The sequence below is a fragment of the Daktulosphaira vitifoliae genome, unplaced genomic scaffold, assembly GCF_025091365.1.
Source record: "Daktulosphaira vitifoliae isolate Bord-2020 unplaced genomic scaffold, ASM2509136v1 Scaffold_2, whole genome shotgun sequence".
Lineage (NCBI taxonomy): Eukaryota > Metazoa > Arthropoda > Insecta > Hemiptera > Phylloxeridae > Daktulosphaira > Daktulosphaira vitifoliae.
In genome coordinates, this window is record NW_026099573.1 from 25,523,246 (window position 1) to 25,548,219 (window position 24,974).

The 24,974-nt window shown below is 26.8% G+C and overlaps 1 protein-coding gene across 3 annotated transcripts in view; it reads left to right on the forward strand.

Moving 5' to 3' along the window:
- The window catches only part of LOC126897472 (uncharacterized), a 22,999-nt gene extending 1,947 nt beyond the window's left edge, over nt 1-21,052 (forward strand). Inside the window, exons 2-6 of one of the 3 annotated variants that reach the window (XM_050671111.1) lie at nt 10,417-10,440; nt 10,644-10,667; nt 12,132-12,173; nt 16,744-16,767; nt 20,338-21,052. In XM_050671111.1, the coding sequence (XP_050527068.1) occupies nt 10,417-10,440; nt 10,644-10,667; nt 12,132-12,173; nt 16,744-16,767; nt 20,338-20,543 (320 nt within the window). In that variant the 3' untranslated portion in view covers nt 20,544-21,052. The remainder of the gene's footprint in view (nt 1-10,416; nt 10,441-10,643; nt 10,668-12,131; nt 12,174-16,743; nt 16,768-20,337) is intronic. The other 2 variants (XM_050671113.1, XM_050671114.1) reach the window with 2 other exon arrangements.
- The last annotated feature ends 3,922 nt before the right edge of the window (nt 21,053-24,974 follow it).

Sequence of the window (24,974 nt, forward strand, 5' to 3'; positions counted from 1 at the left end):
ATATATATATAAGTGTTAGACTTTCCGTAACATTTTCAAAAATTAAGTGTAAAAGTAATTTTTTTGTGAAAAAGTTGTCATTTTTAATCCCCCCTGTAGGCAAGTAAAAGGTCAGATTTATAAATAAATATACCAAATGAAAGGTAATGATATTATGCATCTATATAAAAAAATTATATTGATTTAGTTATTTTTTAAAAAGTTATGGCAATTTTAAGTAAAAAAAATTGAAAAAATTTTGAAAATTAGCGATTTATAAATTTGTAATTTTTTTGGAGGTTTCGCCCATTTACGAGGAAGGAGGGAAATTTTTTCAATTTTGAGAGTAATGTATTCGACTAGATACGATTTGTGATCTTTTGACATATCATTGAAAGAAATTGGTTTGGTTATAGCTGAGAAAAAGTGGTAACAGACCAAAAAAAAAAAGAAATTATTAAAAAAAAAACCAACACAGTGGGGACGTTGCATAGTTCGATCCAAATCTATAGATAGTGTTTAAAAAATTCTAAAAAATGTATAGACAAAAGCAACATCAATTTTTATTTCCTTAATTATACCCAGATTGGTAATTCTTTAATTACATATTATATAATTTTTAAAATTAATTGTTTTCAAATTATTATTGATTTTGATTTTTAATATGTTAAAAGTAATCATTTTGAACCTACTTTTTTTTGTCCTTTAATGTGAAAGTTTTAATAAAAAAAAAATGAATTTATTACCATAACTTTTAACTCAACTTGCAAGTTTGAAATTGACATTATTAAATAGAAAAAATGAAATTGTTAAGATTAATATGCAATTAGGAAATTTTATAATTACTATTTACAGTACATTTATCAGAAAAGTTCGATTTTTTTTACATTTTTATCGTAATAGATCACTTAAATAGAAATCATAGTAATCATTTCTAATTAACTTTTGGTGTGTAAAAAGATTCTACAATGGAATTATTTATAACTTAATTAATTTTGATTTACTTTAACTAAAAGAACCAATAAAAAAAAGTTGTTAAAAAGATTTATTCAATTGAGCGTATTATAATATTTGATTATAATTGTAAAAATCCATCGTTAAATTCAGGTGAAACTAAAAATCATTTTTTTTTAAATTTAAGATTTATATGGCAACATGTTACAAAAACATTTGGAATATTATAGATTGGTAGTAGCACACACAAATAGATTTAAAAAATTAATAAATTACAAAGTAATATTATTTACTATTGTAGTTGAATACTTTTATCATATCAAATCTAATTCGAAAATAAATACTTTAAGAATATTAGAAATTAATGATTTTTATTGTTTGTATGGTAAAAGCTGGTTAAGCTACTTTTTATTTGAATATGGAATATTTTGTCGATTTTTAAGGGTAATACCTCCAACTAAATACGAATTGTAATCATTTGGCGTATCGTTGAAAAAAGTAGGTCTAGTGAGGGTTGGCAAAATAAATCGTAGCCACAAAAAGAACTACATAGTAAAGTAATATTAACATGAATATAAATTTTTTCTCACGAGGGGAGATTATAATGATAGGATCCTTTATATTTATTGAAGTTATTGAATCTAAATGAGATAAATATCAAATAATTTGAAAATTTTATTCTAATTCAAAAAAATGCAAAATATTAATTTGCCACAGACGGAATTGAACCTCGTTTCCCAAGCGTGTAAGATACAAATGTTACCGACTCGGCAACTGTTCGTTGTTTTTGTGACATTTAAAAAATTGGCTATTTAAGCTAGCTCAAATTTAAAAATTACTTTTTCGACTTTAAAAAAGCAACAAAATTTGAATAAGTTTAATTTCTTATGTCTTATGAACTTTATTCTATGTCAATTAAAGTATATAATATTCATGAAAGTCAATATTTTCTCCTAATAAGATATTTTAAAATAAAATAAAATACAAAACCTAGAATTTTAATAAAAAAAAAAATCATATTTTTGACAAATTTTTTTTTTTCATTTTATAGTACATAAAATAAGCTTTAATTTGATATATGTTTAAAGGACGCAGTATTTCCGGAACATTTTCAAAAGTTCAGTTGAAAAAGTTCTATTTTTTATACAATGTTTCAAAGTTTGAACCCCCCCTATATAAGGGGAAATTGTCTAATTTTAATAAAAAGTATGTCAAATGGAAGATGTACTTATAATGTATTTAGAAAAAAAAAAATTGTGCTGATACATACATTTTTCGAAAAGTTATAGCATTTTTAAGTTGAAAATTAAAAATCGAAAATCGAAAATTTTAACACAAAAATAGTGTTTTTTTAACTACGGCAACCGTTTACATGTAGAAGATAAAGTGTCGGGACAAATTTTTTTTTTTCATTTTATAGTACATAAAATAAGCTTTAATTTTATATATGTTTAAAGGACGCAGTATTTCCGGAACGTTTTCAAAAATTAAATTGAAAAAGTTAGTTTTTGTAAAAAAGTTGCTATTTTAAATCCCCCCCAATGAGCAGGTTAAGTGTTAGATTTTCAAAAAAATGATATTAAATAAAAGGGAAATATCTAAGGTTTTAGTATAAAAAAAAATTATGTTGATTTGTTGATTTTTGAAAAAGTTATGGAAGTTTTAAGAAAAAAAAGTGAAAAAAATGACAAAATTTACCGATTTTTAAATTTGTAATTTTTTTGGATATTTCCCCCATTTGCGGGGAACGAGGGAAAATTACCCTTAAAAATTGATAAATTTTTTTCTTAAAACTTCCATAACTTTTTTAAAAATAAACAAGTCAACATAACTTTTTTTATACTAAAACCTTAGATATTTCCCTTTTGTTTGATATCATTTTTTTGAAAATCTAACACTTAACCTGCTCATTGAGGGGGATTTAAAATAGCAACTTTTTTTACAAAAATTAACCTATTCAACCTAATTTTTGAAAATATTCCAGAAATACTGCNTAACTTTTTCAACTTAATTTTTGAAAATGTTCCGGAAATACTGCGTCCTTTAAACATATATCAAATTAAAGCTTATTTTATGTACAATAAAATGAAAAAAAAAAATTTGTCCCGACGATCTATCTTCTATGCGCAAATGGCTACCGTATTCAAAAATATGATATTTTTGTATTAAAATTCTAGGTTTTGTATTTTATTTTATTTTAAAATATCTTATTAGGAGAATACATGGTGAAAATAGCTACCGTATTTAAAAATATGCTATTATTGTGTTAAAATTCTTGGTTTTGTATTTTGTTTTATTTTAAGGGGATTACACTGATTTTCATAAATATTATATCAATCTAAATGACATAGTATAAAAATTAATCATATTTAAATTTTTTTGTTTCTTTGAAGTCGAGAAAAATAACTTTAAAATTTGAACTAGCTAAATTTCCATTTTTATGAAGTGACGAATGAGACGTACGGTTTTTGAGACGGTAACACTTGGATCTTTCACGACTGTGGCACTGAATTTTTTGTAATGCTTTTTCNTTGGATCTTTCACGACTGTGGCACTGAATTTTTTGTAATGCTTTTTCAGTTAAAAAAAATGTTTAACTCATTTGATTTTTATCTCATTTAGATTCAATAACTTCAATAAATATCAAGGATTCCATTACTGTAGTCGCCTCTCTTGAGAAGAAATTCATATTAATATTATTTTACTATGTGTTTTTTTTTTTTTTTTGTAGCTATCATTTATTTTCTCAGCTTTCATTTTACCTACTTTTTTTTTTTAAATTAAACACTATTCGATTTGCATCGAAGCGTTTTTTATGATAGTGATTTTAATCACTGTCAGATATCATCTATACTGGACCCAACTATGTCATGTCCTCACTGTGCTGGGTTTTTATAATTTTATTCCTAAGGGTAAATTTAAAAATTAAATGGAAACCTATTATTATTATTTTACTATTAAATAAAGACTGGCCTAAATAAAATTTCAACTGGTCAATAACCAATACTGTAATTACTTGTCAAATTATTACAACTTTTAGATATATATGTGTCAGGCCCGTGCGCAGGATTTGATAATGGGGGGGGGGTTTAAAAAAGATATATATTTAATAGATAAATCAATAACTATCAAATATTATATACTATATATTTATAATATAAATAAATCATGATAAAACTATAAAATTAAAAATTATTTTTTTAATAAATTTAATCTACGATGAGTAGAAAAGAATTCGTTTAATACTTCGTTGATATCCACGTTTATGTCACGATGGATATTCAACGAAGCTAGTCCGTTTAAACGATCTTCACCCATAGATGACCTTAAATAGGTTTTAAGCCGATGTAATGTTGAAAATGACCTTTCATTAGTCACCGGCAAAACTGACATTACACATAACATTTTATGAACATTTGGAAACGCATCTGAATTACAAATATCGAGGGCATCGAGGGCGTTTCGAATATTTTTACCAGTTTGTCGTCGTCGCCAAATTTCTACCTCATTTATCCAAATTTCTGGGGAATCGTCGTGTAAAATTGAACAATAAGTTTCAAATAACTTTTTACATGAATCTTTGTCTAAAGATTTTGTTTCAATAGGAAAAAGACATGAGAAGTTTGACAAAATATTACGATGCTTGAGGAAGCGATCTTGAAGATGAGTAATAAATAAATCAAGGTATGGTATGTAAATAATAATTTTGTAATAATCTTTTACAGAGTCGGTTATAATGTTAGAACGGTTAATTTGACGTGAGGCAAGTCTAGGTTTAGTCACAGGTATATTGTACTTATTGCAAATATCTTCTACAGTTACGAAAATTGTGTTGAAGTTATCTGTAGAATATTGTCTTCTTTCCTCAAGTTCGTGTTTTTCTGCATCTGCCAACTTCACGGCCTCGACTAAATCTTGATTTTCCGCTTGTAAAACTCTACTCAATGATAAAGACAATGCATGTACTGAATTTAAAACGTGAATTGAAATTTGAAATTCTAATGTTTTTATTGCTGATAGTAATTGAAAAGATCCGGATGTTGTTTTTGAGTCTTTCCAAGTACTCGAAATATTTTCTAAGGCATCAATAACTGCTGGTTGTAAATCTATATAAGTTCCAATGGACTCATGTTGTAGTACCCACCTTGTTGCATAATATTTTTTAAGTTTTTTTTTTTTTTCTTGTAACAAAGTGTCATTATTTTTTATTGCATCCTGAAGTGCAATTTGCCTTTTTGGGGTATTAAAGAAGTTATAAATAAATTGGACTGTACCAAGGCAGTTTTTGACTTGAGGGATACTACATGCGGCACTAACTGCTAAATTGAAACTATGGGCAGCACAGTGTGAGTATAGAGCTAAATTATATTTTTTTTTTATATACGATTGAACTCCGTGAAATTCACCACTCATAGTACTAGCCCCATCATAACCTTGTCCAAATAAATATGTACAATCTATTCTAGAATATTCTAGGAAATTCAAAATAGCATTTGATAAACCTTTCCCTGTTACATCTTCAACAGGGATAAAGCTTAAAAAATCTTCACATATTTTATAATTACTGTCCTTATAATTTAAATACCGTACACAGATTGAAAGTTGTTCTATGCCGGCTATATCTGCAGTTTCATCTGCTGTTATAGAAAAAGCTCGAGATTTATTGACACGTTCAATAATCTGTTTTTGAATTAAATTGTGAAATATGACAATAAATTCGTTTTGAACACGGTTACTAATGTACATTGCGTTTTTTGCTGAATTTTGTAAAAAATTATTAAGCTGTTCATCAGTTTTTGCTCGATATCTTAAAAGAGCCCGAAAATTACCATCGTTAGTTATAGGTTCTTCGGAAGTTACTCTTTCTGAATCTTTTGAACCACGAAGAGCCAAACCCTGCCGACCACATAATATTAAAGTTTCGATCACAGGAATCAAACATTTTTTACTTTCATTAATGAAATCTAATTGTTGTTCCGAAATTTGTAAGTCAACCGATAAAATATTTTGATTATCAATTTCTGTTCTCATATTTGATTTTAATAATGAAGTTTTATGATACTCGAGTGAGTTATGATAACTAAATGATTCTAAAGCTTTTTTCCAGTTGGTAAGTGGTTTTTTAACAAGCTGCCCCAATGTTTGATGTCCAATTCCTCCACTTCGTATAGAAAACAATACACAATACTTACAAAATGCGCCATTCATAAATGCTGAATAAGCCAACCATTTATATTTGAGTAACCAACTTCTTTGAAATTTTAAATTTCTATTTTCGGAAACAGGAAATTTGTAGTCTTCTGGAGGTGTCCATATCAAATTTTGAAGTCCCGGTATCAAGTCAATACTTTCAGTTGCAGGTTTATTCACATATAACCCTGTATCATGAGGGTACACAAACTTTGGAATTACATTTGTATCTGTAGATGCTTTTTCTGCTGGTTCAGTTGATTGTGACAGGTTATTGAAACTAGTTTCCTATATAATAAAAATTGATCATTTGTGGCTAATTAATTAAGTAAAATTAAAACTATATTAAAAATATTATTCAATTAAAAAAAATAAAAAATATTAAAAATATTAAACTCAAAGCCACAAAAAATTAATGAAAAGTCGCGGATAAGTATTTCGGGAACAATGTTACCATTATCAACGCTAAACACATACTGACACCCCGACTAGAAAAAACTCCCTTATATACCCCTAGTGACCTTATCACCTAGTGACGTTATCACTAAGTAATATTATCACATTTTGCCAGTTTACACAAGTTTAATAATGAATTTTTCAGTGGGCCAAGATCCCAATTAATTAAATTGTTTTTATTTTTAAACATTTCTATTGCTTCTCTGATATTAAGTTCTTTGTAATTATTTACGTTTTTAATTAGTTTTATGGTTTTAATAGAGTGATTATGTGTCAATAAATGTTCAGCCACTGGAGATTTCTCAATTTCTTGATTTTTAATATTTCTTAAGTGCTCTTTAAACCTGACCCCTATATTTCTTTTTGTTTGTCCTACGTAACATTTATTACAACTTTCACATTGTATTTTATAAATGCCTGATTTCCCCCCTTCATCTACCTTATCTTTAGGGTTACCTAATAAATCTCTTAAATTATTACTCTTAGATGTTACCAAAGTAATACCAAAATTCTTAAATATTTTAGTTAATCCATTTGAGATGCCCGGATAAAATAAAATTGGTGATCTAATTACTTTTTGTTCCCCCTCGCTGGTGAGTGTACTAGCTGCCGTCCTTTCTTTTTTCCACTTTTGTTTTCGGACTAATTTTGAAATTATGTTTTCGTTATACCCATTAAATTTAGCTATTTCTTTTATAACAGGGTTATAAAAGAAATATTATAATAACGAAAACATAATTTCAAAATTTGGTAACATTGTTTCCGAAATACGTATCCGCGACTTTTCATTAATTTTTTGTGGCTTTGAGTTTAATATTTTTAATATTTTTTAGTTTTTTTTAAATTAATAATATTTTTAATATAATTTTAACTTTTACTTAGTTTTCTATAAATAAAATTTAAAAACTTAATAGATTAATCGAGTAATTGTAATAATTACAATTAATTTTAATATGCTTACTATCTCATCTTTTTCTAGTCGTGGTTTTTTTAAAAATCTTCGAATGTTCATTTCGAAATATTGCAAACACCGTTTTTGTATAACTAACGTCTTACACTTGGTTATGAACATCTTTTAAAATACGCGACTTCCGTTATCGTGTCATACTCGTGTTCTTCACGTCGCCGTCGCGGTCATTATATTTTGTCGATAATGTCTCAACGGAAACCGATAAACACCAAACACGAGAGTAACACAATAATAGTGGTGTGCTATTATGTTATGCATTATTATTTTATAACTAGAGCACAAGACTTCTGTCCCCTAAAAAAACTGATTATGCGTGCACTTATGCACTTAAAAATCCTGAAATAAGCTCTTATAAATACATTTTTTAACGGTTTATTAATAAAATAAATAATTAATTAAAACGTATAAACCAAAAAGAATATGCAATGCTAACAGTCCTCTGCAATATTTATAACAAATAAGATAATCAAATATCTTATATAATCAATTAAAAATGAAAAACATGATATATATTTTTTCGTCAATGGGGGGGGGTTTGAACCCCCAAACCCCCCNGTGATTTTTTTATCATAACCCACTCAATTACTTGCAGAATAATAATAATTTAAACATTTTTTTTTTTTTATTATCTTTAGTTACACATTATTCTTGAATTTTTAACTATGTAATACTTTTTAAGTTCATGCCTTATGTATTGGAAGGGGGTCAACTTTGTTTCTTTAAATGGTAACACATATTTTTAATTTAATAAAATGTTTGAGTTTTTAATTTAATAGTAAATGGCATTTGAATTTTTAATATAACTTAATTCGTTTATTAGATATAATCATTTAAAGTTTCAAATTTTTGAATTAATATACAGGTATAATACACAAGGGATTACAAATACAGGTAGCTAATTGGTTTTTTATAACATCGATATTAGCAGGTACACAGCATTGTTATTATCAATTGTAGTAAGGCACATTGTTATGAGTTTATAAATACACTAACTGACAATACAGAAAGTATATCTATTGATAATCATAATTGATAATAAACAATCCGTGACTGAGACAGCAATGTCATAAAAATCCAATTAGCTACCTGTATTTACAATCCCATGTGTATTATACATGTATATTAACTCAAAATTTTGAAACTTTAAATGTTTATATCTAATAAGCTAATAAAGTTATATTAAAAATTCAAATGCCATTTACTATTAAATTAAAAACTCAAACATTTTATTAAATTAAAAATATGTGTTACCATTTAAAAAAACAAAGTTTACCCCCCTCCAAGGCATAAGGGATGAACTTAAAAATTATTACATAGTTAACAATTCAAGAATAATGAGTAACTAATGATAATTAAAAAAAAAAATGTTTAAATTATTATTATTTTGCAAGTAATCGAGTGGGTTATGATAAAAAAATCACCCTGTATATTTTTTCGTCAATGGGGGGGGTTGAACCCCCAAAACCCCCCCTTGCGCTCGGCCTGATTCGAGTAGGTGACGCAAAGTTAAAGAATTATTAACTGTGCATTATAGTAAAAATAAAAGGTTACTAAACATTACTCTCCTCCTCTATCTTTTTTAAATCATCAAATGCTAATAATTCAAAAAACAATAATAGCAATCTGGTTATCCACCGGCAAAAATTTTATTTGGATATATTCTATTTAATAGTAAAAAATAATTATAGGTTCTAACTTAACTTGCGGAAGTTACCCATATATTATAAAATTAGGTATAATTTGTTTTTATAGTAAACTGTATATTTACAATGTTTCTTAGATTAAATTAAATTTTACATTATTATAAAAAAATCATTAATTAAAAAAAAATAGAGAGTAGTATATTTAATAAATCATACTAAATATAATTGTATTTTATAACATATATTTTATAAGTAAATAAAACTTTTGAATCACCATAATTTGACGAATGCAATTTAACTTTTTTCAAAAGTGACACAAAGTGTTTATAGCTATAAAACATATTAATTTAAAAAAAGAGTCATGTTCAAAAATCTCTGATAATTAAATATAGCTTAAAAAACTAAAAAACATGCTTTAAAACACATCAACTATAAAGTTAAAAATAATTTTTAAAATAAGCTTAAAACAATAATGAACGAAAAAAAGCGTGGGTGCTTTGTGCAATATTTTTTGTATATTGACGATTTTTTTCATAATTATACTAGTATTTTTCGTTCATTTTTGTTTTAAGCTTATTTTAAAAATTATTTTTAACTTTCTAGTTCGATGTGTTTCAAAAGGGTGTATTTTTAGTTTTTTAAACTATATTTATTTTTTACTTTTTAGTTTTTTATGACATCTTTGTCAGTCACGGAGTGTTTTTTGTCAATTATGACTATCAATAGATATAATTTCTCTATTGGCAGTTAGTGTGTTTATAAACTCACAACTGTGTTTTACTACTATTGATAATAAAAGCTATATGCCTATTAATATCATCATAAAAAACCATTTAACTGCCTGTAATTCTAATTCCTTATGTATTATGGATGTATGTTAAATCAAAAAAATTTACCTTTAAATGTTTATTTCTCATAATAAATAATAAATATTTGTTTATATATACATTATATATTATAAATTTATATATACATAACACGCGCTCACGGGTACAAAAACTAACAATAAAATTATACAGAGTCAGTGTTGTCGTCGTAAGGTGAGCAGGGTGGGGTGAATGCGTTACGTCAGTCTAATCCCATTGTCATAGACGATGGGATACATTAGAATAATAATACGTGGCGCGTGAAAGTTACAAACACACAACATACACGTGAAACTAGTATAAGCATGTTAAAAATCTTTTTGTAAATAAATAAATCAAATTTTTTTTTTTTGAATAGTACATGGAGCAGATAGCAAAAGTGGTAAAATATTAAATTAGTTATATATTTATTATTAGTATTATATGATAAAAGTGAACAAAATGTTTATAGCTACAAATCGTATTTATTAATTAAAAAAGAAGAGTCATTTTCAAAAATGTGTGAAAAAAATACTTTTGTTAAAAGACAAATCACATAATAATGTTATATTGATGAATATTAAAATTTATTTATTTTGTTAATAGTACATGAAGCAGGTAGCACAAATGGTAAGATTTTTAATTATTCATACGTTTATTTTTATTGCTGTATAATATAATTTTGATTGTGGTTATGAATATTGGCTAAGTAGACGGGCAGTTCAAATTTTTATTCGCCTGGTAAGTGAGACTGGACAGTTAGGTGATGACACAAGAGACAGTGCTAAACAGTGTACTTTGTTTTGCTGTAGCCAGTCGGTGACGTGGTGGTGATTTTTGTGGTTTGTTGTTCGCGCGCGAATCGGACATCGTAGATGGTGACGATTCATTGTGTTGTACTGACTAGTCACCCAGCAGTTTTTCATCCTATCCTAGAAGAGTACGGACGGAGGGAGCCGGTTTGCTCGTTACAGCGATTGTGTAAACTACTTCCACTATAGTAAGGGGGATAGTTTAATTCTCAAGAAGTATGAATGGACTCCGTTAAAAATGCCTCGTATATTGCCATATTCTACCGGATTTGTTTTTTTACTACTGAGTGTTATGCCAATTCTTCGGCCCTTGAGCTTATTCAATCCTTCAATATTTCTAATGTTTTAATATTACTGACTCTTTATCAGTCCTTTCTTCTCTCTCTTCTAATTATTTCAAAAAATGCATATCTTTCCTTATTATTAAAATAAAAGCATTAATTTATAATCTTTTCTTAGCTAATACAAAAATCGAATTTTTATGGTGTCCTAGTCATGTGGGTATTTTTGGTAATGAGGAGGCTGACCATTTAGCCAAACTTACCAAATTCACCCGTCGTCCTACCCTCAATATTCCTTCATCTGACTTCGTTTCACCCCTTAATAAGACGATATTTCTAGCATGGCAAGAATATTGGTCTTCTCCTTTCTCTCTCATCGCAGCTTGGCACAAATCAATTTCACCAACTATTCCAAATCATCTTTGGTTCCATAAACTTCCTCACTCCCGGTTCCATATATTATCCTTTTCTCGACTAAGACTTGGTCATAATCGCCTTCCTTTTCATGCGTAAAAAATATCCCTTAACAATTCTCCTTTCTGCCCCAAACATGACGATGAAGTTCTCTGCGACTTTCCTCATATAATTTTTGACTGCTGTGCATTTGAAAGTAATCGTTCTATTTTATTTAATAATTTATCTCATCTTAATAGCTCTCCTATTAATTGTTACACTATCCTTAACTCAACTTCTCTCGATGTAATTTCTTTAGTTATTTCTTTCATTCATTCAGCTGGTTTTTTTATTTATCGATTTTTACTGTAATTTTATTGTAATTATGTTGATGTAAGATCAATTGTACTATTTTTTTTATTATTATTATTTCTTTTTTCTTTTCTCATTTTATTTAATTGTTAAGCTATAATAATACTTTGTATTGAAAGATAATAAAAAAATATATTTTTTTCATAAAAATACATATATATTAAAATAAAAAAAATACCTAAAATTAATTTAAAAACGTATAATAAATGTATAAATTATTTTATGTGTAAACCTAGCTTCTGTTCCATCACTGACCGAAGCTCCGTCGGCTAATCAATGTAAGTATATACGTTGAATACTACTCGCAATTCTTTTGTTGAATAATGATTTATGTATGTATGTAAAACATACATATTAAAATAAAAAAAAATATCTAAAATTAATTTAAAAACGTATAATAAATGTATAAATTATTATATGTGTAAAATTCTTTTGTTAAATAATCATTTTTTTATTTTTTCATTTAATTATACTTTTAATCATTTTTCATTTTTTTTAAAATATACAGATTAAAATTTTATTTATTTTTATGAACTATAGGAAATATCACACTGTGGGGAATGATTCGAAAATTCCCATACATCAGTGTAATATTTTTAATATATTTATATAATTTTTTTACATTCAAGTAGTGTAATTTTGACAGACAGTATCGGAAATCTGTGCACAAATATAAGATTTTTATCACTATTTATCAAATATTTTTTAACATAAAATGGGAATATATTGAATAAATGATGATAAGTCAATTAACAATTATATAATATTACTTTTTAAATTAATATAATATTTATGTATAGCTGAGAGAGATGTGCAACATAAAAATATTCTTAACTATGCTTTATGATAAAAATATAGTGTAGTGATTAAAATATAAATATAAAAATAAATAAAAGTTTAGATTTTGGAATTAATATGTCTATATCTTAATGGCTTATTATATTTGGGGTGTTGGATATTCACAGTGATTTACGACATATAAATAAAGATCTATTATTCTGTTCAAGGGTTCAAAAACATAAAGGAATTAAATTAATTATTAACATAGGAAATACCATGCATTTTAATTTTTGTATTTGATAGATCCCAATTCTTTTTCTTGGTAGTCTCGTATATTGTACTGCCTTTGTTTTATGACTATGATAATAAAATATATCAAATGATAGATAAAGACATAATGCATCTATAAAAAGAAACTTATATTGATTTGGTCATTTTTAAAAAGTTATTCCGAAGTGTCAGTCGAGAACGGGAAAAATGCTGTAATATCATACGTACGTGAATATCTACATAGACACAACCTCATCTTAATATACAATCTTCATTCTCATTTTTCTTTGTGGTTAAAGTAAATATTACATGATAAATATATTGTGTGAGATATACATCATTAAAAAACTTTCAATAGTGATTTTTACTATAAAATCATTCTATGTAAAATGACCTAACATGTGTGCTGCTATTGTTCAGAAATGTTTGACATTTTTATCATAAACTTCTTAAAGGTCATTGACAACAAAAATATTTTTTTTTTAAATTGTTTTTTTACCAGATAATTAAAAACACCTTATGTTCTAAAGCCAATAACTTCACATCCAAATAAGCTATCACTGTGGAACTAGCAATGTTTTACTCATATTAAATAGTACTTCAATTTCATTCTTAAGATTGTGAATTTAGAATTTTTTTAACATACAATAGTAGTCACAACAATAAAAGTTACACATTAACTTGACAACTTGGTGACACACAATTGTAATTTTATATGGACAATCCTGACACTCTTAATAATACATAACCAGTTTTAAATGCTTTTTAACATTTTCATATTCATGAAGAAATTTATACAAAAGTCACTATGATGTAATATGATAAAATGAAAACCGTATGTACAATAAAGACTACGGCTTCATTGACAGTTTCATACTTTCATTATTATTAAACAAAATAATAATTTTAAAAATAGTTGCTAACTAAAAATAAAAATTAAATGTTGAAAATTACGTAATCTGTGGATTTTCCATAATACGCAAATTGTAAATTTTGTAAGTTCTATAAGTTGCGTTAAAATTATATCTCCATTATCAAATTTTCACCAGATATTTTAATTGCCTAAAGGATAAAGATGGCTATTTTTAGCACCATACAGTATTCAAGACCGTAAAACGATACAAAAACATTTATAAATCGATTTAAATATGATATGGGTTAAAAGAACATAACTAAAAGTTACTGAAAAAAAAAAAAAATTTACTAAAATATTTTTTGCTGTCAAAATACTGCAAAATTTTAATGTTAAAAAAATTCAAAATTCATAAACTTAAGAATGAAATTGAAGTACTATTTAATATAAATAAAACAGTGCTAGTTACACGGTGATAACTTATTTGGATGTGAAGTTATAGGCTCTAGAACATAAGGTGTTTTTTCATGTTTTTAATTATTAAATATGCGCTATCTTGTAAAAAAACAATAAAAAAAAATTATTTTGTTGTCAATGACCTTTAAGAAGTTTATGATAAAAATGTCAAAAATTTCTGAACTATAGCATCATACACGTTAGGTGATTTCACATGGAATGACCCTATAGATGTAATTTATTTTATTATATTATATTATTTAATTCTTTTATAATTTAGTTAGTTTAATATATGAATAAATATTTATTGGGATTTAGTATTGTAATTTTTTCGGAGAATTCGTAAAGTAGTTATTACTTTTATGGCGAACTTGTATAAAAATTGAAGGCCTTACACAAAACTTTTTAGATAATAAATTGTTGTCAATTATGAATACTTTTATTATTCAATTTTTCGTGCTAATTTGAAATTAGCAATTATATCTTTTCTATCACCAATAATTACAATTATTTATTTATTTATAAAAACATTTTACGGGCATTAGCCCCTTTTACAATTATTGATATTATTACTAATTAGTTAAAAACCATAAGATATAACTATAAGGAAATTATTCTTAATATTTCAATTGTCTCATCAATTTAAATACTAAAAGTTACATAGAAATGATTAATTTTTCTATTAAAATAATTTATTATAATGAAAAAAAAATTATTTTTAAATTACAGATTTTTATTTTTAGTACGTTAAAAATAATTAATTCAAAATATCGTTTTTAACATATTTTTGTTGCCAATTCAATTTAAAATTTAAATTTGAATACAATTAATTTTTTATTAAAATTAGACACTATCTACAGATTTGCAACGAAGCGTTTTTTATGTTAGTGATTTCAATCACTGTCCTATATCATTCATACTTGTTCCAACTATACCATATCCACACTGTTCCACGACCCCACTGTGCAACCGTTTTTTGTGTCTGTCACTACTTTTTTCAGCTCAGCGAATTTTTTCAACGATACGTCTATAATCCCAAATTGAATCAAGTTGAAGATATCGCCCTTAAAATTGAAAAAATTTCTACTGTTCCCTGTAAATGGCAATAATTCCTCAAAACATTAATTTTATTAAATCAGTAGATTTCGTCTTTTTTTAACTTTTTGTTCTTAAAAGTGCTATAAATTTATGAAAAATTAACAAAACAAAAGAATGTGTGTAATTAGTAATGAAATGATTAATTATAAATATCGAATAAATGCCCACAAATGATTCTAATAATGTCGCTAAAATTCAACTACTTAGTATTACTAAACTTCTTTTAATAATCTAGGTCCGATGGACCATAATGTTCTTTGGATGTGGTGAACTGTATAATCTTATAAAATCAACAAATTTTTTCTTTGAATGATTAAATTTTTTCGACTATATACGATTTGTAATCTTTTGACGTATCGTTGAAAAAAATCGGTTCGGTGAGAGCTGAAAAAAATTAATAACAGACAAAAAAAAACTCATTGTAATAAAATTCATACAGATTTAAACTTCGTATTAGAGCTAAAATTTGATTACAATCATCAAAGGTAACAATATGATACAATTATTGATGTAAGATGCGTAATGCAAAGTATTGGGCATATTACGACAGTATAGATTAATTAGTTCAATTAAAGTAGATTAAAATTAAATAGATTGGAATTTAATTAATTATTATAAGTCATTATATGTTTATCCCTAAGGATGGATTTTAAAGGTAAATTTGCAAGTCAAATGAGAATCTATTATTATTTTTTAACTATTAATTAGAGAATGTTCTAAATAAAATTTTAACAGGTCGGTAATAGGTAATATAATTACTTTTATGAATTGTTACAACTTTTAGTTGTAGTCGAGAAGGGTGCGCAAAGTTGAAGAATTCTTATCTGTGCATTATGATAAAAATGAAGGGGGTTACTAAACACTACTCTATTCCTCTACTTTATTTAAATCGTCAAATGCTAATATCTTAAAAAACAATAAAACAAATTTGGTTATCCACCAGCCAAAATTTTACTTGGGCCATATTCCATTTAATAGTAAAAAATAATTACAGCTTCTCATTTAACTTTCGGGAGTTACCCATAGAATATAAAATTAAGTACAATTTTTTCTTACAATAAGTTGGATATTTGTAATGTTTTAAAGATTAAATTAAATTTTATATTGCTATACAAAAATAGAGAGTAGTATATTTAATAAATCATACTATAAATAATTGTATTTTATAGCATATTTTTCATAAGTAAATAAAACTTATGAATCAGCATAATACGATTAATGTAATTTAACTCTAAGCATTAATAAATACAAAACATATTTATCAAAAAAAAAAAAAAAGAGTCATTTTCAATAATGTATGTAAAAATATGTGTCTCTTTTGTAAATAGACAAATCAAATAATAATGTTATATTGATGAATATTAAAATTTTTAAAATTTTTTTTTTAATAGTACATGGAGCAGATAGCACAAGTGGTAAGATATTTAATTATTTTTATTTTATTTTATAATTAATTATTATTCATAGGTTTATTTTTAGTGTTGTATAATATATTTTTTTCCATGTAGAAAGGGGTTATGGATGTGGACGGGGGCCGTTCAAATTATTATTCGCTTGGTAAGTGAAGCTGGTACGGTTGGGCGATGGGACGAGGGACAGTGCTGAGCGCTGTATTTTGTTTTAATGTAGTATTGATCTTTGTGGTTTGTTGTTCATACGCCAACCGTCACCATCTATGATCTGTGATGTGATGATGGATGAACCCAGTCGTTTTCCTTCCTTTCCTAAGACGAGTACGGACAGTGTAGCCAATTTGCTTGTTTCAGCAATTGCGTAACACGAACAATAGAGGGGGTAGTTTAATTCTCAAGAAGTATGAATGGACTCCGTTAAAAATGCCTCGTATATTGCCATATTCTACCGGATTTGTGCGTGGGTAGTATATCGGTGTGTTTGCGCCTATACGTCTAAGCCAAAGTTCATCTATTAAAAAAATTGTTTTAGCTTCGATGCGAAGCTGAGAAGGTATTATTTTACTATGTGTTTTCTTTTTTTTTTGTGTGTGTTATCACTTTAACTCAGCTCTCTCCAAACCGATTTCTTTCAACGTTACATCAAAAGATCACAAAACGTATCTAGTCGAAGACATAATTTCCCTCGTTCCCCGCAAATGGGGGAAATATCAAAAAAAATTACAAATTTAAAAATCGCTAATTTTCGAAATTTTTTCAATTTTTTTACTTAAAACTGCCATAACTTTTTAAATTTAACCAAATCAATATAATTTTTTTTTGTATATGCATGGTGTCTTTATCTTTTATTTGGAAACCGCCCACAAGGGGGGATTTAAAATTTCAAATATTTCACAAAAAATTTATTTTTTCAACTTAACTTTTAAAAGTGTTCCGGAAATCTTGTATATATATATCTTAAATTTAAGTTAATGTAATATACTTTATTATGAAACAAAAAATTTTGGACTTCATTTTGTCTTAACTGTGAAAACAGACATCAAAATTTTGATGTCTGTTTGATGATCGATTTTTGTAAAAAAATCTTTTTTATATTTTTAACTTTATAATGATATAACTTATTGAAAAGTGTATGGATCAATACAATTTTTTTTATGAGAAATGATATTTATATCCCTCTTTCATTTGACATACTTTATCTTAATCAGGATATAAATAAGAAAATAGCAGATCATGTATGAAAATGGTGTGTTTAATTTTTGTTTGATGGAAGAGAGAAAACTATCGTTATTTTGTTACTCTTGTTCTCTGCCCCTGATAAACGTCGATTGCAGATCGCGTTTTTTATTTTATTTTCGGCATGAATATTATAAAGAGTGTTGGTGCGCGGGAACGGTTATGTTGTTGGTGTTTGTATTGAATTATTGTCTAGGGCATTCTCGTCGACATAGGAGTGTGACAACATATTTGTCGTTGTGATTGCCGGACAAGTCTGATCTAGTAAAATTTATTATTCCTATTCTAATTATTTAAGTAAATCAATGCGTCTTGTATACAATTTTGTTTAATCTCTACGCTTTTTCTCAAAGTTGGTGACGAAGATTTTTTACATTATTTATACGGTGCCAAACATGGCGCTTCAATTTCTACAATAATTGTAGAAATTACTTAATTTTTAAGTAACTTTACATTATTATGGCCCCTATAACTAAGTTCAAACGTCCTTGAATTTACATACATTTACAATGTTTATTACATAAAACACAAAAACAGCATAAGACAACAAATACGTAGTGAAACCAACCACCGAACGCTCCAACTTCTAATGTACTCATATGTTTTTTCTAACTATATTATTTCTGTATTTTTTTGTGATATTATGAACTTATTGTTCATTTAAGAGTGATTGTCTACTATAATTCCTTTTATACCTCCACGTGATACCCAATGCAAAAAATCTACTTGATAAATACACCGATTGGAGAAAGTAAAACCAAAGAAACATCCACTCTCTAATAGTATATGTTTATCCGCTTGTCAGAAGACAACTGTTCACCTATAAAAAAATACAGCCGGCCTATCAAGCAGGATAAGTTCAACAGGATACGCTGAACTTGACTGCCAGACGACAGTGTTGGCGCATTTAGAAATTCAAAAAGACATATTTTAATTGTTTTAAATTTTTCTGTGAGCCACAGAAACATTCACGTTCAAAAATGGTGTAAAGTTTTTACATGTTCAATGACTTTTTACTCACGTAGGTGACGATAATCATTTTGCACGGCTCGTTACTATGCTGAAATAATACCGCCTCGATATCAAGTTCACTGGCGTCGATTTTTAAGCAAAACTCTTTTGGTGTAGTCTGAGGGTGAGAGAGGTGTTGTCATATCACTGTTTTGATGTGCTTTGATGCGTTTTGATCTATGTGGTCTCACGATCACTTTCCCCTTTTTTGAGTAGTTTGGTAAGGGGACGTATTACACACTCCTAAAAGTTCTTGACATTGCATCAGATTGTTATAGCACGTATGGACTCAAATTTCCCAGATTTATTATCAATGCCCTCTACATGTACCTGGTGTCCAAAAAAAGAAATTTCTGGCGAGTGCATTTTTAAGTTAAAACGAAAGGACATGAAATTAAACAAACCCTTGAATACCGTATATTTACGCGTGTTCCGTTTAAGTAAGAATTGCCATTAAACTGATTTAATATCATATGTTGTGAATACTTTCTCCTGCTTTATTCATCTAATAATATCGTTTAGATTGAGCATCGGGTACGCGATTCAGACAGTCACTTCGTTACATACGGTCCATGTTGAACGATGTTCGTCGAACGCTACCACTAAAATGACTTCAACGTATATTTGTGACGGGTCGTCGTCAGTCGTGCGTCACTTGCTGGAATTTTTATCGAGGCCATTCGCACGCGTTGTTAGAGTCGGTTAAACTACCATGTACAAATAGAAGGGCTATGGCTAACAAAGTTGTCACAAGTACCTTAATGTTTGTTAAGGAGTGACACGAGACTATGTCAGTAGTATATGTCATTGTTATTTTTATAACAATGCCTGTCTAATATGTGGAAAATTATATATTTAAAATATACACAATGTGTATACTTACACATGTAAGTAAGAATATTGTTGGTTTTTAGAGAACGTCTATTCTTAATTTATTGATTAACAAATTAAAATAAATCAAATTAATTATTTGTAATTACTATACTAGCTGAGAGGAAGAATACGGTCAGGAAATGTTTAGTTATAAAAAAAGCAGCACCCCCTCTTCATTTCCAGTCATTACTTTAAATATTTTCAAAAGTTAAGTTGAAAAGGTCAACTTTTCATGATTAAGTAGCTATTTTGAATCTCTCTGGCAGGTAGGGGATTAGAGGTAAGCAGGCTAAGGGTCAGATTTTCAAAAAAATATACTTAAAGAAAGAGTAATACTAAATGTATTTATAAAAAAAAAAAGATAATATGAATCATCTTTTTTCGAAAAAATTATTAAATAAAAATAACTACATGAAAAACAATGATTTTTACACAAATTTTATATTTTACCAGCTAATCAGAAAGCTGGTAATCAGGAGGAAAAATGTGTCCAATGCAACACCCAAGATGGAGCATTTGATACATGTTCCTCAATACAAACGGACTCATGTGATCATAAACTTTGTTATATGTGTTATCTCATAAACCGAAAAGACAATGTAAAATTCTGTCCAGACTGTAAATTTTGTTTATTGGGATATAAAGCTTATAAATCGTAATCAGATATATAAATAATAATTAAATAAGTAAAATATAATAAATAATATCATTATACAATGATGTTTTTCATTAACGAAAATTCTCAAATCTTTCTAAACATATAAGTATCTTAATCAAAAATCAATCACGCAGGAAATCATGAATATGAACACAATCGTAATTTGGATTAAGTTGTTCTAGAACACAAATCTAATAAGAAGTCTCGTGTAAAATATTTTTATTAATATAACTCGGAGATTGTGGTACCCATTTGTTTTTGTTCCCCGGTTTTATATTTAGGAGTAATTGAAGATTTAAGTATATCACATGTACCAAAATGAATACATAACATTATAGTTTTATAAATTGTATGTTATTATATGCTAATATATTCATTAGAGTGGCCTTTATTTATAGGACAAAAAAATTGTTAATTTTTAAAAATAATAATGCTTAATATTGTTCAAATATAAGTTGAGATCTAAATATATTATAGTTAACCGGTAACGTAAAAAAGTAAAAATTTTGAAGTGGAGGGTAGTTTTTGAATTTTTTTATTTATATCAAAAATTATGCAAAAGTCAAAAAATATATGATAACCTTATATGTTTATCTTATTATTTCCTATTAAAGTTATTTTTATAATAAAAGTCAGAAATATAATATTTAACTGTAAAAATAGGATAGAACACATGAAAGGTTACAAATTATTAATTTCAAACTTTGGCCACAATAGATCATTTTTGTAATTTTTATGGTGCTAGGAACATAAATAAACTAAGGTCGTCAACTTGCTAAGCGAGACAATGTATTGTCTACAGTAGGATTTAAAAAAATGTATAAAATTATACATTGAGGTTAATTTAATATCTTTAAAAAATAATAATATAAGAAAAAACTATATTATTTATTTTTAGAGCCATAATTAAAATAACCTACTACTAAATATTAAAGATAAGAAAAGAAAATGTTTTTATAATTTATTGTCATGAAAATATTAAATATAGAGATAACTGTTGACTTATAAAATAATTAGATCTTTAACTGATGTTTTTTAGCCGTTTATAGTTGATGTACATCACATCTGCGTGACAAGTTGTCACATAATCATGATTAAATGGGATGACCTTATACGAGGCCGTTGTATGTATCTTATAAACAAAAGAAATATGATTTTTGAAAGAATAAAAATGTATAATACATGAGTCCATTGAAGAGGGAACACGCAAGAATACATTAAATATATTAAAAAGAATACATTAAACGTTGTATAAGGTGGTGAAGTAAATAGCTGAGGAAATATTAAATAACATCGATACTAGTATAATATAAATTTTACAACAGTAGTAAGCAGGGACGGTACCAAAATTTTTTTCCTTGGGAGGTGGTAAAGGGCAAGCAATTTTTTTGAATGGGCGAACACAACACTACAGTATCGGTAAAAAAAAAAATGAATGATTTATATATAATACACCAATTAACTTTGCATAACCTACTGCATATAATATAAAATTTTAACATATTAGTAATGTTTAAAATGAAAATACAATTAAAATCTAAATTTTTTAAACAAGCGTTATTCTGCGGTTATGATGAGCAACAGATAATTTGTTCACAATAGATTAAAAATCTAGGCTTTTGGAAATATTTTTCTCTATTGAAAGAACTGCTAAATCTGATAACCTTGTGTTGATCATTTTATTTCTCATATAAGTTTAATTTGTCAGAGACTAGAAAATTTTTTTTCTCAACACCGGCACTTGAAGGTAGTATGTTAATTTCTATAGTACATAACAAATATAGTTCAGAAAAAGCCAATTTGTAAATTTCAAGCAACTGTATGAAATCAAGTATAGTATTAGTTTCAGTTTTTTTTTTATGTCTATATATGAGTTTGGGTATTAACTTCAATTCAGATTTCTAGATTTCAATATCCACTTCATAGTATTTGGCAAAAGGTAGTAATACTTGCAAGTCTAAAAAAGATTTATTTTGAGAATTTAAAGAACTAATACTAGATAATATTGGATTATTATCAGAAATTCTTCTTTGTCATTCATTGATCATTCGATAAATTACTGGAAAATATATAATTGTCCTTACATAATTCTTACTCATAATCTCCCTATTTTTAGGAATCGGTAGTTCTGTAACATATGATACAAATTTAGCAAGCAATTTACGAAAAGTTTTTCTATGTGTGTTTTCTTCTGGGATGTTATTAATTTCAGCTAACAAAACAACTTTTTCCAAGAGCCCATCAAATAATTTATCAACTGTTCGGAATTGTTTAAGATAATCCTACAATGATTTGACCATTATACAACTTGTACCAAAATCTGATTCGGGTAGTTGTAGATAATCAGAAACAATTTTTATTTGACTAAATATATCATAAAAGAGGTGTAAACAAAAAATAAATTCAAAATTAATGTGAAGCAAAATTAATTTTGCTTGCACACATCTTTCGAATTTTGATTCCATTCTAATTTTATTCAGAAGTACTAGAATAACAGAAAATGTTTCTCTAACAGCAATACATGCAGATATCTGGCAAAGCCACCCTGTGTCACATAACTTTTTAAGTTCAACTGTATTTTTTTTAGGAAATAATTCTTTCTGAATACCTAAAAAAACTGTTGAAGAAGTGATATGAATTTTTCAATTTTTTGTACATTTTTACAAACATCCACAATCACTAAATTCAAGCGATTATTATAACAATATGTGTATAATGCTTTTGGAACTTCCTTTTGAAAAATTGCTTGTACATCATTTTGATTACTACTCATTACGGAAGCCCCATCATAAGTTTGAGCTATACAATTTTGAATGTTAATCCCACAAGTAGATAAAGTTATTTTAATAAATTCAAACAACGCCTTGGCATTTAGTTCAGAACATGACACATATCCCAAAAACCGTTCATTTACCGTGTTATTGTAAACATAACGTACCATAACTAATAATTGTTCAGTTTTTCTTAAATCTTTAGTTTCATCAGCCAAAATTGAAAAGTACTTAGATTTTTACAACTTATTTGCAATTGATTCTATGTCCATTTGACTCATAATAATAAATAATTCATTTTGTAAACTGTGATGTGTATATTTTGCATTTTTAGGTAAATCATCGATTTTTTTTTTAATCAAGTATCTCTTTTGGCACAAAAATTTAAAAGATCTAAGAAGTTACCGTTATTTATGCTATCGCTACTTTCATTATCTCCACGTTGTTCAATGTTTTGACAGGCTATAAAAAGTAAAATTTCTGAAACAGTTGCAATATATTAAGTAAAATTAAAACTATATTAAAAATATTATTAATTTAAAAAAACTAAAAAATATTAAACTCAAAGCCACAAAAAATTAATGAAAAGTCGCGGATACGTATTTCGGAAACAATGTTACCATTATCAACGCTTAACACATACTGACATAGAGTTGTCAGTATGTATTTATGCGTTTTGTGTCTGCGTCAGGGTACTACCGACGTACGACAGTGGTTAATAAGTACGAGTGGGGCAAATTTTTTTTTCTACCAAAAATTTTTATTTATGAACTTTATTGTTATAAAATTATCATTGTTTTTCTTTTTAAATCGGAAAAATAAAACAATCACAAGATTGAAATGAATATTTTAAACTTTATTACAAATAGGATAATTAGAAATAGTTATTATGATGTAATCGGCACACTACTCTATCCCGAAATTAGTCACCAATGAGAATATAGTACATCACTGAGCTTGTTAATATTTATTTATATGTTCGAAAAATACCGTTTACTATTGAATAGTCACTAATTAAGTTGCAAAAAATATTAGATTTTTTTAAAATATGGCTTCTTTTATATGCAATAAAAATGCATAAATTGCAGTAAAAACGACTAACCTATAGTAAACAAATAGCTTGTATTGTAAAACATTTTTAATGTGCGTCACTTATTAAAAATGTAATTTAAATTTACACTTTTTCATTTACAAAATGACCATTTATTTCAAGTTTTTTGTTATAAAAATTTAAGTAAACTAATCTTATAAACAGTATTTTTTATTTTTTATTTTAAAGACAGTACATCGAGAAAAAAAATACCACTAGTTTATCGTCCCGCTATTAAAATACTAAAACACAGTACGATTATTTTTGGTTTCGACATGTATCAGCAAATTAGAGGCGATCTAAAAAGAAAAACAATGATAATTTTATAACAGTTTTAATGATAATCGGTTTGAATAAATAATAAAAGACGAAATAAACTCGTGAAATTAAAAAAATATCACATTATCTATGGGTTTTCCAGTTTTTCTCGTTATGTAATCGTTTAAACTAAAAATAAGCTGCATCGCAGAACTCCCAGTAAAATTTCAATACAAATTGATGATTACACTAAAGTGAAATTTTTTCCAACTTTGAACCCAAAGTTTAGAGGAGGGCACGAAAGTTACAAAAA